Raw genomic sequence first — 22,678 nt, 5'->3', positions numbered from 1 at the left:
GGCAGCCACCTCAAGCTGAAGGCTATTTTCCCTTAGACCCGCCTACAAGCTCACTGATTGGCTCTGCCGCATCATACTAACGTGTGATTGGTTGTCCTTGCTGTCGCTCTACTTTGTAGCCATGGAGACGACAGACCGGTGTTTTCCCTGCGGACAGGAGTCTGCGTTCATCTAACTAAGTTTTTTTTCTGCCTGCTTCACGTCAGCTGGATAGATTTTAATATCAGAGCTTTTGTTTACGTGCGTTTGAGTCCGTGGTTAGTGTGTGTGGAGCAGAGTCAGGTAGCTGCATGTCTGGGACAGAAAATGAGACATGAGAGAGACTTCTCCTGAAGTGTTGCAGAAACTCAAAGAATCACGGATGTGTCTCACTCTAGATTCTCCGGGTCGTAACTTCTGAAATACTAATCGAATAAAAATAATTCAAACAGTTTCTAAAAGTACATAAAACAAGCTTTCCAACGAGGTATTACATGATGTAATTCATGTTACTCCAAAAATCGCTATTAGAAGAAAACCAGCTTTGCAGCGTCACAGAAAGAAACGGAGCGAACCACGACAGGAGAGCGAGAACCGAAAGGAGGAGATGATCTGATCCTCTCCATCAGCAACTTTTATAAAGTTATGGAAACATCACAAATAAAATCCACCTGGTTGGTCAGGTGTCCCAGAAGGCTGTTTCTGTAGATGGTGACATGAGGAGGGACAGATTAAAGTCACACTGGTTTTTATTTGAACACTCCACTGTTTACTAAATGATTCAGCTTCATTCCAGCATTATTTATACGTACAATAAATATTTATTTAGCTGAAAATATCATTTTATCAGTGCAGAATTTTATTAGTTAACTTTTTGTAATGAAATGTTTAGATTTGACCTTTTATCTGGCTTATTGATCTTCATAATGCTGGTAGAAATGCAGCTACAGTGGTGAAGTAGCCCATGAGTGTTATTTTATGATACCTAGTATTTATTTTACTGTATCCCGTTCTCTGGACCAGAGCGTAGACCTGTGGTCACAGACAGGCTGCAGTCATTAAACTGGTTAACATGAGGTCAGGGGTCACACTGTTTTCTGAGTGTTTGCAACACAGTTCTGAGTTTAAATAGTTCTTTTGACATAGTTTGCTCAAGTCATTTTGAAGTTCCTGTTTAGTAATAAATGTAAAGAAAATTCAAATTAGTTTTTTTTTTTCATTTAAAGAGCAACTAATGTCTAAATTAACTTTTTTTTGCTGATGGACTGTATAAATGAGTGTCTAATAGTGTTTTAAATGTGTGTATTCATTATTTTAGCATTTTGGTGCATTTTCTTTGAAAATTAAAAATTCTGCCTGAATACCACAGTATTGCGCCACCTTCAGCTTAAAACATAGAATTTGACTCATTTTGAATAAATTTTAGCCAATGGCTAAAGAGTAAGATACTACGTAAACAAGTAGAGTACTACGTAGCAGCTCTGTGTCAAAGTTATAAAAGCATCGAGCGTCTCGGCCACGCCTTGTGGCGAGTTGGGAGTTGGATTTGCAAGTGAGTGTAGGACGGTTAGCGGTAGTTCAGCATTAGCATATAGCATTAGCATATCCTAGTCTTTAGCATAGTTTTTAGTGTTATAAATACATATTTAGTGTTAGTTTGGCTGTTGGATATTGTAGTTTAGTTGGTCTTTGGCTGTTAGTGTAATTAGGAAAGTAGTTTGGGTTTAGTGCTCCATATCGTGTTAGTATGGTGAGAAGGTGTAGTGTAGTATGGTTGCGGTGGCTCTGTGGGGTTGCACTCCTTTCCGCTGGACAAATTAGGCGCCAGTGGTAGCACGCAATCGGTGTCTGGAAAATATTCAGCTCCCGCCTGGTGCTGTAGTTTGCAACCAGCATTTTACCTGCGATTCTGCACGTCTCCGTTTGAAGAGGGAGGCTGTGCCCACCGTGGCTCTTCCGCGATTTAGATGCAGCCCACCGCCTCTGCTCCCCCACCATGGCGGGCTCCAGTCTGAGGTGAGTAACCTAAATAAAAGTTTTGACATCTTCTAAAGACAATTCCCTACCTAAATGCAAAGTCTGAGAGACGTGGTTCACTTCCTTTAGCTAGTCAGTCGGTAATTCTGCAACAGTGTCTCTAACTAACGCAGCACTAGTTGACAGACAGCATTACAGCATGAAATCCAGCTTGTGACCCTGTTCTGTAAGGAATTCTGTTCAGGAGGTCGCATTTCAGGCTCTCCACATCATATGTGACTGACTTTTACGTTATAACAACGATCACACACTAGGAATGTTATAAAGCGCCTATATAGGACAGTTTCTTTTGTATATTATCTGACTTTATAAACTCCCAACAACAATGTATTTCTATTTCTTTTGTCAGGCAAAATCTACCCAAGACACTGGCTGTCATACTGATTTAGATGCAACAATGCACTTGTCCAGGCTGACGTGAAGCCTTACCCATAGCAAAGGTGAATTATTTTTAATAATCTTCTATGTAAACATTTTACTTCTAGTTTTAATTAGTTTTACAGATTATTGTTACACGTGATTTTATGCTCTTTTAAACATTTATAAATGTGCTGCTACTTTGTTTTTACATAGTCAGCCAGAATAGAGCTCACAGCCGCAGTGTGTCTTGTGACACAGGGACCATGACGGAAATTCATCTTCCAGAAAGTCCGAGAGCAGCGTCCACACCCCTGAAAAGACCAAGATGTGAGGTGTCTGCTGTTGATTCCAGCTTCCACCTCAGTGACAGTGCAAGCTCAGTGAACTGTTCAAGGTAAAAAAAAATTAAAACATTTCAGAATTTTTAAGATATTAACAATTAAATAAGTATGTGATTACATCATGAAGGAGGCTACTGATTCTGCTCCTGTGACACTTGGTGGTGACGTGTGAGCTGATTCACCTGGTAAATAACTTTTACATTAAATATTTTGTTTTTGCTATCAAAAGTAAATTAACTAATAACCTGCATTATTGCAGGACACTCAGCAAAATATGGACTCTACACCATGAGGCAGGCACACGTTAATACTCTATAAGAGCACATAAGGTGAGCAACACCACATATTAATATTACTGTACACTGTCCTGGATTAGTTTTCTTTCTGCATGATTTGTTTTCTTTCTGCATCTCATCATTAGCCTGGCTGATCACCTGATAACTCCTGTCATCTGGTTGTGACAGCATGAGGATGTCCTCACACACCTGTAACCTATCAGCTCATCTGGCAGAATAGAGAGAGAAGAGACAACACCACATCTCCTGTTCCTGGAAAGCCTTCAGCCTTCCTTCGATGACTGAGAACCTCCATCAGCTCTGTCTCCTGTCTGCCTACAATTATTATAATAAATATTGTGTTTGACAAGTTTTTTGTGCTGCCAAATATCTCATTTAGATTCCAGTTTTGATATTTTAATGGATATTTATAAATTACATTGATTATCACATTGTTGCACGTTTAACTAGCTCTATTGTGATGAATTAAACTAGCACCTCACTGTTAAAAGCTCGTTTTAATTTCAAGCATGTTTAAGTATTTATGGACATGAACAAAAACAGGAAATATATAAATTGAGATTTATTTAATTAATATAACAAATAAGGGGGAAAGAGTCATTGAAAGGCACATTCTTCCGGAAGCTCCTGATCCTGACGACACCAGAGACCAGCTGCAGACACCAGAGGACCTAGAACCAAGAGAGCAGCTGTTATCAGTAAATAAATAAATCAGGGCAGTTTTAGTGAGCTGAACACATTACAGAATAATTTTCTCATGGGGTATTTTCATAACTTTCTATGCAGCAGACTAACTTGAGCATAAGTCTCCTTGAGAGCTGCTATCCAGCACGTTTCAGTGGTTTTCCTGCTTTAACAGGTTAGATTAGCTGTTAAGCTGCTCAGTAAAGACGTTCCATTCCTCGATGGACATGCCGACATCCACTCTCGGTCGATCCAGCGCAGGGCCAGGCAGGTCCGGGGCCCGAACGGGCGCAGCAGGTTCGGTCCGGCTCTGATGGGCTAGGCCATGGTTTGCCAGTAGCGCCACGGCGAGAGCCTCAGACACGTCATCGGTGCCGAACGTGCAGGCTGGAACGGAGCATCTGACGACCACCATGGCTCCTTCATGAAGAAATACACTCCTCGATGTCAAATGGTTTTATTGACAAGGATGAAGGAGCCCTGCGGCGACATACAAAGCTGAGTGAGCAGAAGCTAACGGCAGCGTGAATCAGCAGCATGGGCTGAAGACCAAAGCTAAGCAATGCGACAAAATGGGTAAATAAATGCAGCGCGGCTTAGCGTGTATACTGACAATGTAACCATACATTAGCTTAACAAGCAGGTGAAGACTTACAGATAAAAGTCGAACAGTAGCATGGATAGACAGCAGTGTGATGGTTGAGCAGCAGTAACCCAAATGAGAAGCAGCATATGTACAGTGAGGGATCGTCACATGTACGTGACTTCCGGCACGTCCGTGAATACAACTTTTTCCCTCGAGGCTTGATCGCAGCACACCCTCGAGGCTTGATCGCAGCACACCCTAGTGGCCAGTGGTGACCTCTGCACTCAGCTATTTGTTGCTGATTAAAACCAGGTGTGTTGAAGCAGATAAACCTCTAAAACGTGCTGAATACTAGCTCTCTAGGGCCGTGGAGCTAATCTGATGCTATGGCTAATGGCTACTTACCATTGAGAGCTGGTTCTGTTGGGTCAGTTCTGCTAGTTTCAGGCAACTCACAAGCTCAAAACAATAAGGCTCAGGTCCGCTTGTCTCCTCCAAATAGACTTGGTCCCTTTCTTCTCGAGTGTCTGAGTAAGGAGGGGGAGAAACGTCCTCCACTTCTAATAACTGCTCAGAGTGAAGGGAGCTAGCATCGTCTAGTTAGCCATCGTCTTTGTCACTGCCGCGGCTCCGCCCTCTCGGTCCTCCAGGCAACGCCTACAAATGCTGCAGTTTTTAAAATTGATACGTGGGTGGAGTAAGTCTCTGAGGGGGGCATTACCACTTCTTTAAGCTGCAGTTTTACAGACTTTAATAAACATAAACACAAATACAAACCAGACACTGAAAGCTGAGGTTGTTCTGACAAAAGGAGCAGAGTTACAAACATTTTACACTTTTATTACAATTTTAAAGCCATAAAACACAAAAATACTTGTTATATTTATGGTCATAAAAGGGTTAAACCTGATAAATTTTCCGCCTCCCACAAAGAGATGGTAAAAGTGAATGTGAGCATAATTATATACGTTTTATTACTTTATTATGTATTTTTTATTATTGAATATTAGTCCAAAGAGTTCAGATGAAGACAACTGGACTTCTTTGGTTTCTTTAAAACATTTCACTTCTCCTCTGAGGAGCTTTGTCAGTTCTAACTGGAATATGGGAGAGTCAAGCTCATAAGCTGTAGCTCTGTTGTTATTTAAAAAGCAGAAACTACTCTGAGTACCCCGCCTCTCCATCTCCTGATGAGTCGTTAGCCTCTATTGATGGTGAGTCATCGTGTTGATTAGATGCAGGAAGGTGTGACCTAGACTGAAACTGAATGAGATTCAAAAAAAGTTCTAATCTTTTAAACAACGTTTAGTCCTCTTGGTTCTTGTTCTGGTTTTCTAAAACCCTGTGTTAAAAACCTTGGTGTGTTTTAATCTTTTAATCTGTACAGACAGGTGAGTGCAGCGGTCCAATCAGGTTTTTATCATTTAAGGCAGATAGCAAAGGTGAAGCCATACCTTCCTGCTAATGTCCTCGAACATGTCATCCACCTGTTCGTGTCTTGCCGATTGGACTACTGCAACTCCCTGTATTCTGGCCTGGACCAGTCCTCCCCACACCGACTTCAGCTGGTCCAAAATGCAGCGGCTTACTTGCTGACTGGAACCAGCAAGTGGGATCACATAACCCCGGTTCTGCCCTCTCTCCATTGGCTTCCTGTCTCTTACAGGATCCGTTTCAAAATTTTACTTTTTGTTTTTAAATCCCTTCATGGCCTGGCCCCAGTTTACATTTCTGAGCTGCTGTCCGCTTACATCCCTGCCAGAACCATGAGGTCCAGCTCTCAGTTTCTTTTAACAGTTCCAAAAACCCGCCACAAGACTCGCGGCGACAGAGCGTTCTCTGTGGTTGGGCCCAAACTGTGGAACAAGCTACCTCTCAACATCAGGACCACACAGAATGTAGAGCATTTTTAATCCCTTCTTAAGATGCAATTTTTTGATTTGGCTTTTAATGCAGGTTGACTTGAGCATCTTAATAGTTTTTAACAGTTTTTATCATAGATTGTGACCGTTGTGTGCTCATCTTATTTTAGGTTTTTATTGTTGATTTGTTGTATCTTGATTTGTTTTACCTTGTACAGCGCTTTGGTGTAGCTTTGCTGCTGTAAATGCGCTCTGTGAGTAAAATTGACCTTGACCTTGACCAAAGCTGCATTATTGGTTCTGGAAAGGTGAAATCTAAGCCCCGCCCCTATTTAAAGTGGGGTTTTCACGTTTTGACATAGATAGATGATTTGAGAGAGTAAAATCATCTATGTTCTCTGTCCAGAATGTGGACTTTGTCATCTTCAAAGGTGTGTCCCTTGTCCTTCAGGTGAAGGTGGACTGCAGAGTGTTGACCTGAAGAGGCGGCTCTCCTGTGTTGTGTTATGTTCTTGTGTAATTGTTGTTTAGTTTCTCTAATGTAAACATCTGGACAGTGCTCCTACACTGGACTGCATAAACGACCCCACTGAGCTTCTGTTTGGGTGTTTTGTCTTCTGGATGGACCAGGTTCTGTCTGAGGGTGTTGTTGGGTTTAAAGTTTACCGGGATGTTGTGTTTGGAGAAGATGCTTCTAAGTTTCTCTGAGACTCCTGCCATGCATGGGATGATGGTGCCTTTGTGTAAAGGGTGTTGTTGTTAGGTTGGTAGCAGAGCTCTCATGTTTAGTGTTAAGTTCAGTGAGATCATGGAATGGGATCAAGAATTTTCTACTGACAGGAAAAAGATCTCAGCTAACATAGCCGTAGATCACAATGGATAAGTCTTTGTGGTTGCATTTATTTTACATTTATTTTACTACCTCTTACTAGAGGTGTCTTTAGTAAGCACAACATATCTTTGGTTGTACACCTGTGTAATAGCAATAAAGTATCTTGATTCCTGTTAAATGTACTTCCTGAATGAGTGACCTTTTCAGGCTAAAATAACAAAATGACAAATACAGACAGAAGGACGACTTCTTTCTTCTTTTCTAATGCATTGCATCACCACCTGGTATCAGAACAGGACTCAGAATTGGAAGATAATCAAAAATAAAACAACTTGGACTCAGATCAGAGGCAAAAATGTGGTTGTAACATTTCTAGATATAAGTCAGCTTTAAAAACTAAAACTATTATTTATGAACTAACATTAACACTAATGACACTAATTTATATATTTTTATTATGTTGTTTGAACCCAAGGGTCTCATTATCTGAATTTTCTAACTTATTGGATTGCTCTATAAGTGCCCCTTTTTTTTACTTTGAGCACCCGCCCCGTCAAAGGTCTCTGCACGGCCCTGCTACATACCTCTGCTTTGGGCCCGTTTTTTTTCTTCCTCCTTCCTTCGCTTTGGGAATGCTGATCCCGATGGCTTAGGTGTTCTTTTCATCGTAAAATATCAAAAGTTGAAAAGCGATGACAACAGGATGTCCTTCTACAGTGCTACCCACGCACGTGATCTACGGCACCCTTAACGGTCAAATGCGTCGGAGCGGTGGCCCAAGCGGGAGCTCGTCATGCAGCCAGATCATTAGAATTTAAATATTGATGTTTTAATTTCATGTCATTTCAGAGGGGAATTTTGAGTATGTAGAGAGTGCATTTCATATTACAAACATAAATTTAATAAACTTTTTTTATTTTATTTTTCTTTCTTTTTTTTTTTTTTTTTTAATTTTGCGCCCTATCCATCAGATGGCGCCCCAGGCGGCTGCCTGTGTCGCCTGTCGGCAAAGCCGGCCCTGGATGAGCGCAACCATAGACATGGAATTCAATATATGTATTATATTTATATTTTAATTATCATGCCACATTATGTGTCTGATTTTGTAAAGAAAGAAAGAAAGAAAGAAAAAAAGAAACTTCCTTGGCAGAACTAAATGCACTGGGGTGATGGTGACACATCCAAAATGGCGTCCAGCCTGTCCATACAGGGCGTCTACGTAGAAATGTCTGTGACTCCACTGTTCTGATGTGAGTGTTTTGTTTGTGTTTTCTTTTTCTTTTCTTCTTTATATATTTTTTGGGTCTTTCAGTGTGTGCAGACTTACATGGGTGACTTGGTGGTGGGATGCTCTTTTATAGTTTTTTCCTCGTCTCCAGTTTGTTTTAGAAATGCAGACTCATTTCAAGTGAAGGGAATATAATTCCTTTAGTTTTAATTGGAAACAAGCTTTAAGATAAAACCACCACAATTGTCTTCTGGAGCAAATGGCTTATGTTGTTAAGGGTTTCTGTATTTTCTAAACCGTAGACCCATCAAACTAGTTTTATGATTTCTTAGGTGGTGTTGCTGGTTTTAACCAATTCAATCTCTCTCTAATGCAACACAAGTAAAGTTGTAATTTAAATATCATTAAAGCTCTACCTGTTGACACAAAAAACGTTTTTTCCCCCACTTTGATCCATTGACATTGAACCAAACTGTGACATTTAAATCAAGGCTCATACTGAACCAGGACTATGGACGTACTGTTACTCCACTACTATTTACTGCAGATTCCCTTGACCTTCAGCAGGCACAGCAAGCTCAGACTTTAAATGTGTGTCTGTGTCAGCTGCATTCCTGGTTAAAAGATGCTTGATAGTCAATTAAGTAACTAAAGGTGCTACTTAACTAATTGTACTCAAATACAAGACAAGGGTAGAGATACTTCATATTACTAAATAAATACAATGCAGTAAAACTACTCCTTGATGCATTTTTTTCTCACGTTTTTCTCTTAAGCCTTATTTGATTAAAAAATTGGGGAGCTAATGTCACAATATGGTGTTGGAGGACCCAGATATGCAGAACCCAGGATGACACGAGGCAGGGATGAAGGTTAAGTAAAATCCTTTATTTAAAAGGAGAGCCAAAAATAAAGTAAATCCAAGGCTGTGAGCCAAAATCCAAAAACCAGATAAAGATCTGGAAATCCAAAAACTCTGGTTTATACACAGAGAAACAAGACTGACAGAACTACAAACAATGGACCGACACAAGACAAAGACAAGACAGGGCTTAAATAAACAGGGAGGAATAATTAAGGGAACAGGAAGCAGGTGTGTGGAGTGAGGGCTGGAGGGAAGGCAGGTGACAATAATTACCTAAATGGGGAAACAGAACCAAAGGAGGACAGATAAACCTAAAACTACAAATCCAAACTAAAAGGCTGCGGGAAGGACTAACACACACACACACAGAGACATAAATAACTCACACATACAGATACTGGGCTGGGGAACAGGAGGCTGGAGCTGCAACTGGAGGGACAGAGGATAACTAAATGAACACCGGACCTGAGGGAATGATAAAAAGGCCCACAAACAGAAGACACATGAGGGCGCTATGAGACACAGAAGGGAAACAAGAGAGGATGGAGATACATCAGGAGACACAAAAAGGAGGGGGCAGACGCAGACCATGACAGCTAACTAGCTTGTCCGAGTGTCATTCAGCAGGGGTGTGGTGCTGGATTTAGTCAACAAGTATAAACACTCATCTTATTAAAGCTGTTTTATCAAATCTCTCCAAAAATTATTACCTGTAAATCAGGAATTTTAAGTATCACCTGATCTGCAATTAAAAGAAAAGTTACCTTTCACTTCAGCCGCGGGGTCCACACAGAACTCCTTTCTGACTGGATCAAATTTACAGACACATGCATATGTTTTTGGATTTTTTATTTTATTTTATTGGCTCTGTTGTGTTAAACAGGAAAAAAAAAAGAAATCAACCATCAATGTTGTCAAGTCTCACAGTTGCATCTTCAGTCATACCTTCTGTACTAAATAAACACATTTGCAATCAACCTATTTCCATGGCTTTTTATTGATTACAGAAATATTGCTATGATTTTTTAAGGATTTTAATTAAAGAAAGGCAAAAAATGGAAGAAGGAAAGAAAGTCCAGAATGAATAGCAGTATCAAACCTGTACATTTCCATATATATACATAGGGATTATCTATATACATGCTACATACTGCACACTCTAAGAAAATACGTTGGGGTTTTTTTTCTTCATGAGAGAAGCATGAAATCACTTGAATCTTTCTGAATCCGTTCGAGACAAAATAATCACAGACACAGGACATGTTTTCGGGTAATTGACTTGTGAAAAAGTTGTGTGCTTGAACACCTGGTACCTGGAGGACTCACTTTGGTCCTGTGTGTTCTGTTATCAGGCTCCAGAACTGCTTCTGTCACATTGCCCTGCTGCTTTACAGTGTGTTGTCTTTGTGTTGGTTTTGGTACATCTTCAGGTGCTAATGTATAATGTTCGATGTAAGAATCACGTTATAAAGTCATGCACATTTTAAAGGAGGTATTCCTTTTCCTGCAGCAGCTATTTCACATACCAACTCACCATGTTTAATACAGAAACATGCTAAAACAGATGACAGGGAAACAGACATATGTAGGATAGTTTCAGACCATTACGGTGGAAATAAAAGGGAATGGATAACTTCAAAGACTTGACAGGTTTATGCTGAGAAAAATCTTTACATACAAATTTGCTCTACTGGGGAACATTTGCACTTCACCGCATCCACAAAACGACACAAGCAAAAAGTCCTGAGCTTGAGGAATGTGCAACACGTTGCCGCCCACTGTTATGACTGAGAAAAGCAACCTGGAATTATCGTTTCTCTGACAAAAGTCAAATTTGTCATCATATACAGATTTTTCTTAGAAAAGTAAAAGGGTAAAAAATAACGATAAACATTTGATTTAAAATGATCTAATTGTGTAAAAAAGGTCAAATCAGGTGCAAATAAACCACAAACACCTGCACATCAGGCAACAAATCGACACAACTCCTCGAAAGCAAAGGAAGAAGAGGGGGTGTGTCTTGGGACAAGCGGTATTTGTACACTTCCTTTACCTCCTCAGTGTTGTTCTTCTCTAAAATAGTGTTCGTTGCAGCGTATGAAGTTTTATTATGAGGATTACAGTGTTTTTAATTATGAAGTAGTGAAGTAGTGCAATACGTCTACCGTTTTCGGTTTATCAGTTGGTTTCTTCTTCATCTGTGTAATTTTCATCCTGTTCTGCTCGAGTGACTGTAACATAAGGACAGCCACCCTGACCTCTGCTGGGCAATAAGGTGCAAAAAGGTGTATCTCTGTAAACTCCAATTATATACACACACTCGTCTTTTTCAAGTGAGCCATCAGCGTGAGTCAGCATGTTGATAGGAGCTAAAGATTGATAGGAAGAGTTTGAAAATAAGAGAAAAAGATGGAGACAGCTCATGTCATAAAGGGATGTAGAAGAATTGAGGTGCAATTTGTAAAGAGTTTGGATTCGGGCTGAGGTGTGCTATGAGGAAGTAGAGTTTATGTACAGCAATAATCTAAAAAATGGAGAGGAAGAGGGGACATATCTGTCTCACTCTGCCTTTGACTCATTTCTCCTTCCAGCTCAATGATACAGCAAGTTCACATCCTCTCACTGCCCTCTGCTGGGCAGCAGCGGTAGTAGTAGCAGCAAGGAGAATTCCCATTCCCCTTTTTCCAGTATCACTTCGTTTTATCAATTTGACATTTGAAGGTTGAGCTGAATATTTATGCATTTTTCTTGAGTACTGGCCTAGTTTTAAGTCCTGTGTGTGTGTGTGTGTGTGTGTGTGTGTGTGTGTGTGTGTGTGTGTGTGTGTGTGTGTGTGTGTGTGTGTGTGTGTGTGTGTGTGTGTGTGTGTGTGTGTCCTTTTATATTTTTTCTCTTCCAGCATGAGTGCATGATTTTTGTGGCAGGCTGTGTGTCGCTCCTCAAGTTTTGTTAGTGGCAGGGTCTAGAAAAGTAAGTCTGATGTGACCGCTGATGTTGTCACTGTCCACGTCATCTCATCGCCCCACCAGCATTAAAACAACATACTCTGCCTCCTGCTCTTCCCCATGGCTGCTAGGCACACACACACAAACAGAGAGAGGGGGGGGGGGGGGGGAGTCATCATCAATCTCAGACAAATGAATTCACCATGACTCAATACATTTCATAACAAATTAGTAAATAAACACCACAAGGCCAAATAATACTAGACACACTGAGAGCTGAAACAACAGCTGTTTTTTTAACTCCAAAAATATTGATTAATTTATTATTTAAATAGCATTATAAAATGTATCTTAAAAATTTTACTAAAGTAAATAATATTATTTTATCCTCTGACCAAAAAAGCAGACTTGTGAAAATATTTTGTTGTGAAACTTGGCATTGTCCCCAAACAAGTTACTTACAAAGCATTGAGTCCTGCTTACTCAATGTATGCAAATGGACAATGTAATGTTATCAAAGAGCACTCACAATGATCTAAGTGTTTTTTTATTGTTGTTGTTTCTAACTGGATGTTACTGAATACATTATTAATTTTTATAACATCTGTGCTGTGGAGATTCTATTTTCAGTAACTGAAGAAGGCAGAAAGGTTAAAGTGCAACATTGTATAGTTAAAAGATGTACAAGCTATGATCTTTTACCATCTTTCACAGAAATATTAAGTGTTTGTTTTTGTATCTGTATCTCCTCTGCAAAATAATAACTTACGTGTCTGACAACCTACTGAGTTAGGTTAGTTTATTAAAAGTGCAATTTGTAAGATAGTCATCTTGTGGTCAAATGCGGTTACAGTCCAATTTTTAAGCAAAAGTATTACTTTCTCACTGCTGCTCTGTGAGTTTCATGGTTGTCGAAGCAGCTATCTCGACAGTCCTCCAGGGGAGTTTTGAAGGCCTTCAGCCTCAAGGCCAAGACAGAGGGAGCCAGATTTGTTTTGGAAAAGGCCATTGATAAAATCTTCCAGTGCCTTGATGTCTTTAGTGTGATCTCAGTTCATCCAAAAAGCTGAATTAAGGAATTCAATTACTGTCCACCAGGCCGAGCTGACATTTTATCCAAGCTGATTTCCACGTCCCATACAAATTCCAAAACCGCAGCCAGCTAACGGATCAGCCTTAAAAAGTTCAGCTCCAGAAACTTACGAAACAACAGGAATCCACCAGCTACAAACAGCAGAAACCTGGTAATCATGGATCCAAAAAATGTCTTCTGAAAGTCCCACGGACAGCAGCTATCAGCATATAAATGTCCACTCATTCCAGGAATCCATTACAATTACATTCCCAGGCAAATGTGTTCAGGGTCAGCTTCAGGGTTCATTTCAAGATCCTGGTTCTGGTCTATAGGGCCTTACATGGACAAGCAACACCATACATTGGTGATCTTCCCAGTCCCTACACCCCCAGCAGGTCCCTGAGGTCCAGTGATCAAAGCCTACTGGTTGTGCAGCACCAGGCTAAAGACCAAAGGTGACAGATCATTTGCTGCTGTGGCCCCCAGACTCTGGAACTCTCTCCCCCTGAGCCTGAGATCAGTGGACTCAGTGGTCTCCTTTAAAAAGCAGCTGAAACTCACTTGTTCAAGCTGGTTTTGGTGTGACCTTCATCACTCTCTTCTTGTTCGGCTCTCCCTACCTATTCCACCTTCCTCAGGATCCACTGATTTCCCTCTTTCCTATTCAATCTCTTTCTCTTTTTACATTTTTTAATCACAATAGTCTTTTTATTGCTCATTTTTAATATATTTTTAATAATTTTCTAAATTCTTTTTTATATTTTACATTTTTTGTTTTTGTGAAGCGCCTCGTGATTTTTATCTTGAGAGGCGCTATAGAAATGATCTTTTCTTCTTCTTCTTCTTCTTCTGCCGGGGCAGGGGAGGCTCTCCCTTCGCCGTACAAAAAGTGTAAAAAAAATATTTTCTACTGCATTTAGAGACCAACTTACCAGATCCATGATGACTAGAAAATCCAGATAAAATTTCTGAGAGGTACTCCAGATAGACTCACAGGACAGAGCAGCAGGGTTAGGAGGTTGAGGGACAGGAGGAGAAACAAAAAAGTGAGAAGAGTGTGCTGTCCTTGAGTATCAGAAAAGCCTTTGTGCTGATTGTTTCCAAATCACTGTTAGCATTGTAAGCCCAGCATTAGCTTCTAGCCTGCTTCAGACGAGAGTAAAACAAAAACATGCTGTGGCTTCTTAGGGGTACAAGAAATAACCTCTGGGTCACTCCTGTTTACTGGCTTTGGAACTCTGGAGCTTTTTGCCTGTCAGTGTCAAATTACAAACACCTGAGCTGCTGCATTAGCTCTCTGTAGATTCGGCAACCTCACAAATTCACAGAGTGTAAATAGTAACGACATCCTGCTTTTGTTTGTTTTTTGAAAGGAGAAAATCTGACAACCCCTTCCAACATGAATGAGACATTCGATTGTTTTTTGATTATTTCAGAGTAGAATTCTTACAAATTGCACCTTTAAACTAGCAACCAGGTGTATATAGTTATTAGAAGTGCTCATTTCAAAACATTTAAACTTATAAATTGGAATTGCTTAGAATAAATTTGCTTAAGTGCAACCTCTAATATTTCTAAAAGATTTATCAGAACATGGCTGGAATCATAAACAACCTGACCAACTTGTCTTGTCTCTAAAATGTTGCTGTTTAATGGGCAACATCTTTCTAAAGATTAATAAGAATTCTTCTACGATTACATCATCTCCAGTAAGGCTGGAGGCTCACTAATGTTTATGGACCTCAGTGTGAACAGATACTTTTTGCCGAATAATGTATGATTATTTGAATCACAGAGAAGAAAACCCTGTTATAGCTTCACTGGTATTATTGTGGCTCATTCCTCTAAAAACTAGAAGTAAATTACTCATATCTTTGAACACAAATAAAATGCACACCAAACCAATCCAAACCACACAGAAAACTTACAAGCTGGTGCAAAGTCTACATCTCTCGCTGAAGAAGCCTTAACAGGACTGCAAATTAAAACGGATATTTCACCTTTTGCTTTAATAAATGTACCACTGTCCTACTCTGGTAAAAACAGATTTTCCTGGCTCGAGCTGCAGCAGAACGATGACACAGGAAAGGATTTAGAATAAAAAACAAAGAAAAACTAGTTACATTAGGAGAGACAAATGTGAATGTTTTCAGTTCCCAGAATGGACAAAAAAAAAGTGTGATGGTATTAAGTGGATTTAAAGATTATGCAAAGAATTCAACAAAGACCTGACAGAGAAGAAGAAAGATCAGCCTATCAGTAACAAGAGAATAACAGCTCAACAGCAGACAGTATTTACCAGAACAGTAGGACCCACTCAGCCAGTAGAAGTAGAGGAGAGATTGTGACTCTGAGCCCTGGGATTGGCTGCTTCTCTCTGGAAGTACTGCGAGGGTGCAGAGCCTAGCTTATGGGCCATCGCTTTTAGGGGTCAGGGAAAGAGGAAGGTTGGGAATAGCAAGGTGTTGCGAAGGAGTTGAAGGCAAGTAGACAAAGGAGATTAGAGAAAGGATTTGAAAAAAAGGATGAACTGAGTAAAAGAAGGGAGCATGGGCACTAAATAGAAGAGGTGGTTTATTTGAACAAGACAGAAAGACAAAAATGAAAAGAAATGATACGTATACACAAAGACTAAAAGACAGTAAGGCTGGAGAAAATGGAAGTCAATGTAAAAACATATTTGCAGAAGTAGTGTCGAAAGACTTGCTCAAAAGTTCTCAAAGCTGGACTCAGTCATGCTTTTAATATATTTACTACATATTTTGCACAATTGTGAGGAATTTTCTGACTTTCAATTAGACAAATTTAGATGACAAATTACACATTTTGATTTGTTTTAAAGTGTGAGCAATGTCACAGCAGTGACAACTTCTGCAAAATTCTTAGTTTTTGTTTTTATCCATCCATAAATCCATTTTTGTTTGCTTATCCGAGGTCTGGTCACGGCGGCAGCACCCTAAGCAGAGAGGCCCAGACTTCCCTCTCGCCACCCACTTGGGCCAGCCCCACCGGGTAAATCCAAAGCCTTTCCCAGGGAAGCTGAGAAACATAGTCTCTCCAGTGTATCCTGGGTCTTTCTTACGTCTCCTCCTGGTTGTTTGTGCCTAGAAAACCTCACCAGAGAGACATCTAGGAGGCCCTAACTGGATGCCCAAGCCACCTCAACTGGCTCCTCTCCAAGTCCTATCTCTAAAGCCCTTTCTACAAGACACATCATGCCAGCAAATCGTCGTAATATTACCGCAATGGTATGTCTATAAATGCGCCATGCCGGCATGGCATTGCGCGAATTTAGCGGCATTCGTTCCGCCTCACTTGGTAGTATTTTTGCGGTAATGGTCTGTCGTATGCGCCCTGGCACAACAAAGGCAGATGTCATGATGACGTGGGGAGTTATTGCTGAGCTCCGGCTGGCAAATTTATTGAAAATGAAAGTAAACACAGGCAATAAGGTTTGCTTTTTGAACCAAATCAGCTGAGATGGCAAACTGGAGTGCCGCAGAGCTCCATGAGCCTCTCTGCTAGAGCTGAAGCTCAGATCACCAGAGACTGCACAGGGACTGATGGGGACAGACACCTTTAGGAGCTGCTTGTTAAAAAAACTTAACGATCACGACTTTAATCGCAATAAAAAGAAAGTTATGTCCAAGATAAACGGAAGTCTGCGGCAGCGCAGAGACCGCCCCATACCCCCTTTATGCCACCATCACCTAATCTTTTATAAAACTGCCACGATTGCGCCACATTACCGCCACGGTCTGATCTTATAAACAACCTAAGGGTCCTTGATGCCACCACGGCATTGCGGCAAATTGACGGCATTGTTTTGTAAAAAGGGCTTAAGGGAGAGCCCGGACACCCTGCGAAGAAAACTCATTGTGGTCGCTTGTATCCACAATCTCATTCTTTTTGTCACTACCCAAACCTTGTGACCACAGACAAGGGTTGGAACGTCGATGGTCATGGGAGAGGGGAACCCCGTCTAATTGTTCATAACCTTTCCTTGGAAATCGGCCCCAAATAATCTGAACTATCACTTAAAGAATTTCTATACCATGTTAAAGAACAAAGGCTTTAGCTTTAGATCCTTTAGGAATTTGCTTTGCATGAACCTTAAAAAGAGGGAGACTGTTTTGGGACATGACCATGTTTTGTGACACAACATAGAGTCAACACTTAAAAAGAAAAGAGTGCCGCTGAGGAAGAAAAGAGAAAAGTCCTATCATCTATCCTATTTATGTCAAGGACTCTTACATTTCTTCATTTTCTCCCATTTAAATAATGAAGGACTTACAGGACTCTGGGTGGATTGAGGATCTTTTCCCTGGATCTCTCACGAGCTGGATGCCTTTTACAGAGAAGATTGAAGCAGCTAGAAAACAAACAAACAAGTGAATAAATAAGAAAAACCAAATCGGTGAGACATTTGCGCTATAAGGTGAATATTTAAGCCGGGTGTGCTCACTGTCAGCTAGAGTTTGAACCTCTTGCCCTAGACTCTTGAAATAGGAGTGTTTGAGAGCCTCCTCAGCTGATACTCGTTTCTTTGCTTCAAACTAGAGACACAAGGCAGGGAGGTTAATTATTAATAGTGTGCATTGGGCGTGCGTATCTTTGAACTGCAATATACTTTACCCGTAAGAGCATCAAGAGTAAGTTAAGACCATCGCTGTCTATCCTGTGAAAGGAAGTGCGCAAAATGTGCACGGGAGGAAAAGTGGGTGAGGAGAGTGTTAATGAGCTCTTCCAAGCTGTACAGAACAGTTTCACCAGAAAAACCAACCCAGCACCTTTTATTTATCTAACTTATCATTGTAACAGACACTCATGGTGCCACACACAGTTCTGCTCACCTTGGTGCATGGCTGACAAAAGGTTCTGCTTGGTAGTGGGGGAAGTTGTAAGATTTAAACTCTTCGCTGGTTGTGATACCAGGCCAAGTTTCTTCTGTAGGAGTACCTGTTAATAAATAAATGAACATTGTAAAGATGCACAAACAAGAAAGCAGGATTTCTGTAAACGCTCATCTGGAAGCTGCTGTCATCTCACCGAGGATTCGAAATATGAGGTGCAGCTCATCCTCCACAGTAGACCCAGGGAAAAGAGGTCTGCCTGTGATCATCTCATAAAAGATACAGCCAACACCCCTGGAGAAGGACCCGAGCACAGACGTATAAACTGAAGCTGGCTAAACGGCAGACAAGTCAACATCACTCTTCTAGGTGAGCTAAAATTAGGATGACATCACTATATTGTTGTGAATTATCAGAAATAAAACTTAAACCAGTAACAGAAATGGAGAAAACTATTCTACAATGACTGAAAAAAGTTATTTCAATTATCTTACTTAAAAGCAAGAACAGTAAAGATGAGCTTCTAGAAGAAAAAACACCATTTTAGAGTTAAAGTCTTTATTTGACTCAGAATTTTTATAAACTAAAAGATTAAGCAAATGTATTTTTGTGCCTTAGCTAATGTAATGGATACATTTTGCCTCTGTTACATACATCCATCTGGGGGAGCTCCCCATCCAGTCTCAATAAGAGCTGGTGTTACACTTATGAAACTGAATTTTAGAGACAATTAGAGTGTTAACAAGAAGACGTGCTGCTGATTGTTTTTGCAGTATGTCCATTCTTACCACATATCAATGGGTGTAGAGTACTCCGTTGAGCCCAGCAGCACATCTGGAGGTCGGTACCATAGTGTTACAACTTCATTTGAGTACGTCTTCGTAGGGACAGACTTGGCTCGAGCTAGGCCTATTGTTTTAAAAATAAAAAAGATAGAAACGTGTTATTACATCGCCAGTGTTTTTGTGGCGTTGGAAGTTAAATTAAAATAAAAATGGTCATCAGGACATTTTTAGTCATTGTGTGGTTTCTGAAAGAAGCATTTTTAGACATGTGCACACTATGTTTGAAATTAGTAAGAGGAACATGTCATTTCATTCAAATTTTGGGATTTTTAATGTGGATCCCATTTTGAGTTTTACCAGCAGAGGGCAGTATTAGGTCAGTGATGTAATGCCCATTTAGGTTCATATACAGGCCTAATGCTAAGCTAGTTGGAATTTGATCAGTCTGTCATAATTAAGTTACCAGAGCTAAGCTGTACTGTTGGGTCCAATAAACACCTAAAGTTTACTTACTATTCTGACACTAATAGGAAAATAGAATTGCACCAAAATACCAAGAACTAATAAAATAATGTTAAAGCTGGTATAGCTGATTTGGAAAACAAGCTAGCTTAAAATTTGTTGTGCCTTTTAACAATGTTCTAACATAGTACAGCTATAAATATGTTGTGGATATTTTTTTTAATGAGAAAAGGGGTCCTAAAAACATCTGCCAATAACACGGCTGGCCCGAAAGCAACTACTGGACCAATGGTGTGAGAGGTTCGTCCCTCAATAACGTCTGAGAAGGAGAAACAGCTGACTGCTACCACTTGAACTTTAGGACAAATTATCAGAGTCCCAAAAAGAAAAACACCATTTGATGTTAAGGACAGCCAAACACATTTGGACGCTTTCTCGTTTCCGCTGGTTATGCTGGTTTCCGGTTCTGGCAGAAGCGTCTTGGGAAAGATACCCAAGGGGAGGGGTGAGTAATCAGTGACCGTGTTTGCGTTCAAAACCTAGCTTAGTCTGTAGATTCGCTTTAGCAGCTTTGAATAGGAAATAAGTCATATAATAAATATCTTGATAACTTTTTTTTTCAATTAGTTCAACAGTATTTTTAATCATTGTTTAGAAGAATTTGGCAAATCACTAAAATACAATCAGATGCAGTTCTATCATATGAGCTATTTTAAACAGAAAGGGTGCTTCATGAATGAAACAAAAGATTTAAATACTGATTTACCAAAATCTGCTAGTTTGAGCTCTCCTTTATCGTTGATAAGCAGGTTTTGGGGTTTTAGGTCTCTGTGGAGAACCTTCCTTTTATGGCAGTAGTCTAGTCCTCTTAAAAGCTGGAAGAGGAAAATCTGAAGAGACAAGAGGGACAATTTTGATCGTTGGTGCAGTAAAAACATCTGAAACGCAGCAATCAAAGCACATATACCAGTAGATGGACAGAAAGTACCTTGACGTTATGAACACTCATGATGCTCCCACAGTCGTCCATATACTGCTTGAGATCTTTTTCCTGGTGAAAAGACACAAACACATGTTATATTATGCAGATTATAGTAATTTATGCACTATGACTGACGTACATCATGAGGTATCAGCCATACTTACCAAATACTCAAACACAAGAGTCAGGCACTTGTCAGTGTGGATGATGTCATGGAGAGTGACGATATTAGCGTGCTTCAAGTCTTTCAGTAGTGATACTTGAAGGAGGAGACACAGCAGATATTATCAAGCAAGTAGCAACACAGTTCATAGGTCATCCCGCAAACTAAAATGTGACACATGCAATGTTTATGTTTATGTATTTAGCAGACGCTTTTGTCCAAAGCGACTTACAAGTGATAATTGGCATGTTGCCCTTGAGGCTAACAACAACAATAACAACAACAACTTGACATCAATCATGGAAAGGAGGGAACAAGGAGTGGACAGTGGGGGGGGTGGGGGGTTTGCAGGGCGGGCGCTAGTTTGGAAGATGCTCTCTGAAGAGCGGGGTCTTCAGGAGTTTCTTGAAAATTGAAAAGGAAGCCCCTGTTCTGGTAGTGCTTGATAGGTCATTCCACATTTGTGGAATGATGCATGAGAAGAGCCTGGATTGTCCTGAGCGTGGTGTAGGCACTGCTAGCCGACGATCCTGTGATGACCGGAGCGGCAAACCTGCAGGTAGGAGTTCAGTACCTTCTCGGATGGCTGTGCAGGGCGCGCCCTCTTCGTGCTCCAGGCGAATCTCTTTCAGAGCCACTAAATTGTCTGTTAACTTGCTTCGGCCTTTAAACACTGTAGCATAGGTACCCTGTGGTGAATGGAAAGCACACGTTTGGAAAAAAAATAAGCAAACAGAATGTCCATCAATCTGATTGTAGTTACTGATCTCACCTCGCCTAGTTTGTCCAGTTTGATGTAAGTCTCAAGTTTCCCAAAGCCTATTTCAGACTAGAGAAGAACAGAAAAGATCACTGTGATTTCACAAATATGCAGGCGTCCATATTTAATGCAGGACTAACACAAATTTTAACAATGGGTCTATTTTTCCTTTGACCAATCACCCATTTCCTTTCATGCCAATGTTCAAATCTAAGATAATCTTCTATTAATAATTGACTAAATCGCAGCTTTTGATTGTCCATCAGTTTACTTTTAATATACAATCTCACTCAGTGTATGAAGATCTTGTTGAATCAGTTCACACATGAACTACAGCGGGGAAAATAAGTATTTAAACACCCTGCTACTTTGAAAGTTTTTCTGAAATTCACACTACAGGTGCATTCCCACTGTGAGAGACAGCATTTAAAAAAAATCCAGAAATCAGATTGTGTGATTTGAAAAGAAATTATGTGTATTGCAGTGCTGCACATAAGAATTTGAATACCTGACAATCAGCATGATTTCTGGCTCTCAAAAACCTGTTAATCTGTCTTTAAAAAAAACCTAGACTCCATTTATTAATCTGAATTAGTAGCATCTGTTTGATATTGTTAAAGACACCCCCAAAGAGCTGTCAAAAGACACCAGAGACAAAACTGTGGACCTCCATTCAACTGGAAAGCGCTACTGGACACTTGCTAAGTAGTGTGGTGAAAACACATGGAAGAGGCTAAAGACTGTCGGTCTCCCTCAGACGGGGACTCCATGCCAGATCTCACCTGGTGGGTATCACTGAGGATCATAAAGGTTAGAAATCAGCCTATGGAGGGAGGAGATGGTCAACGACACAAAGTGAGCTGGGACCACAGGTTCAGCGGTCACTGTCAGTAGAACACTAGGCCATCATGTTTTTAAATCATGTACTTCACAGAAGGTTCTTCTGCTCAAGTCATCACATGTCCAGGCCTATCTGAAGTTTATTAATGACCTTCTGGATGATCCAGAGGAGCCATGGGAGATGGTCATGCTGTCAAATTAGACCAATTTGGATCATTTTGGTCAAAACTCCACTCACTGTGTTTGGAGGGGAAAAAAAAGGGATTTGCACCCAAAGAACACCATCCCTACTGGAAAGCATGGTGGTGGAAACATCATGCTTTGGGGGTGCTTTGCTGTGAAGGGGGACAGGGGAACTGCATTTTATTAAGGAGATGATGATGGGGCCATGTATTGCAAGATTTTGAGCAACAACCTCCTTCCCTCAGCCAGAGCATTGAAGAATGATTGTAGTCTTCCAACATGACACTGACCTGAAGCACACAACCAGGATACAAAGGAGTGGCTCCGTAAGAAGCATATCAAGGTCCTTGTCCTAGCCAGTTTCCAGACCTTAATCCGATAGAAAATCTTTGGAGGAAGCTCAAACACCATGTTGCTTAGCGACAGCCTTGAAATCTGACAGATAGTAGAGATCTGTGTGGAGGAGTGGGCCTAAATCCCTGATGCAGTGAGTGCAAACCTGGTCAAGAACTACAGGAAACTGTAAGTACAAACAACAGCTTCTGTACAACACAGATGTT

At 40.5% G+C, this 22,678-nt stretch overlaps 1 protein-coding gene and 1 long non-coding RNA gene across 10 annotated transcripts in view; one reads left to right on the top strand and one right to left on the bottom strand.

Moving 5' to 3' along the window:
- The first annotated feature begins 1,319 nt into the window (after window positions 1-1,319).
- LOC129164770 (uncharacterized) lies at window positions 1,320-3,362 on the top strand. Its single transcript, XR_011516771.1, has 3 exons — window positions 1,320-2,770; window positions 2,845-3,046; window positions 3,182-3,362. It is a non-coding gene; the product is annotated as an uncharacterized lncRNA (long non-coding RNA).
- A 6,540-nt stretch (window positions 3,363-9,902) lies between these two features.
- Window positions 9,903-22,678, bottom strand: part of LOC107391010 (cyclin-dependent kinase 17) — a 62,996-nt gene continuing 50,220 nt past the window's right edge. For 4 of the 9 annotated variants that reach the window (XM_015968027.3, XM_015968031.3, XM_015968030.3 and 1 more), the window contains 13 exons: window positions 21,108-21,164; window positions 20,910-21,024; window positions 20,337-20,431; window positions 20,179-20,241; window positions 19,957-20,080; window positions 18,732-18,852; window positions 18,140-18,237; window positions 17,944-18,049; window positions 17,726-17,768; window positions 17,556-17,646; window positions 17,385-17,462; window positions 15,390-15,511; window positions 9,903-12,139 (listed from right to left, as the gene is read on the bottom strand). In XM_015968027.3, coding sequence (XP_015823513.1) covers window positions 15,408-15,511; window positions 17,385-17,462; window positions 17,556-17,646; window positions 17,726-17,768; window positions 17,944-18,049; window positions 18,140-18,237; window positions 18,732-18,852; window positions 19,957-20,080; window positions 20,179-20,241; window positions 20,337-20,431; window positions 20,910-21,024; window positions 21,108-21,164 — 1,095 coding nt within the window. In that variant the 3' untranslated portion in view covers window positions 9,903-12,139; window positions 15,390-15,407. Of the gene's footprint in view, window positions 12,143-15,018; window positions 15,066-15,389; window positions 15,512-17,384; window positions 17,463-17,555; window positions 17,647-17,725; window positions 17,769-17,943; window positions 18,050-18,139; window positions 18,238-18,731; window positions 18,853-19,956; window positions 20,081-20,178; window positions 20,242-20,336; window positions 20,432-20,909; window positions 21,025-21,107; window positions 21,165-22,678 lie in introns of all 9 variants that reach the window. The other 5 variants (XR_008564289.2, XR_008564288.2, XM_054745983.2 and 2 more) reach the window with 5 other exon arrangements.

Source organism: Nothobranchius furzeri, chromosome 15 (genome assembly GCF_043380555.1).
Source record: "Nothobranchius furzeri strain GRZ-AD chromosome 15, NfurGRZ-RIMD1, whole genome shotgun sequence".
NCBI lineage: Eukaryota > Metazoa > Chordata > Actinopteri > Cyprinodontiformes > Nothobranchiidae > Nothobranchius > Nothobranchius furzeri.
The sequence above is the reverse complement of the archived record's forward strand: the minus strand, read 5'-3'. Positions and strand labels throughout refer to the sequence as shown.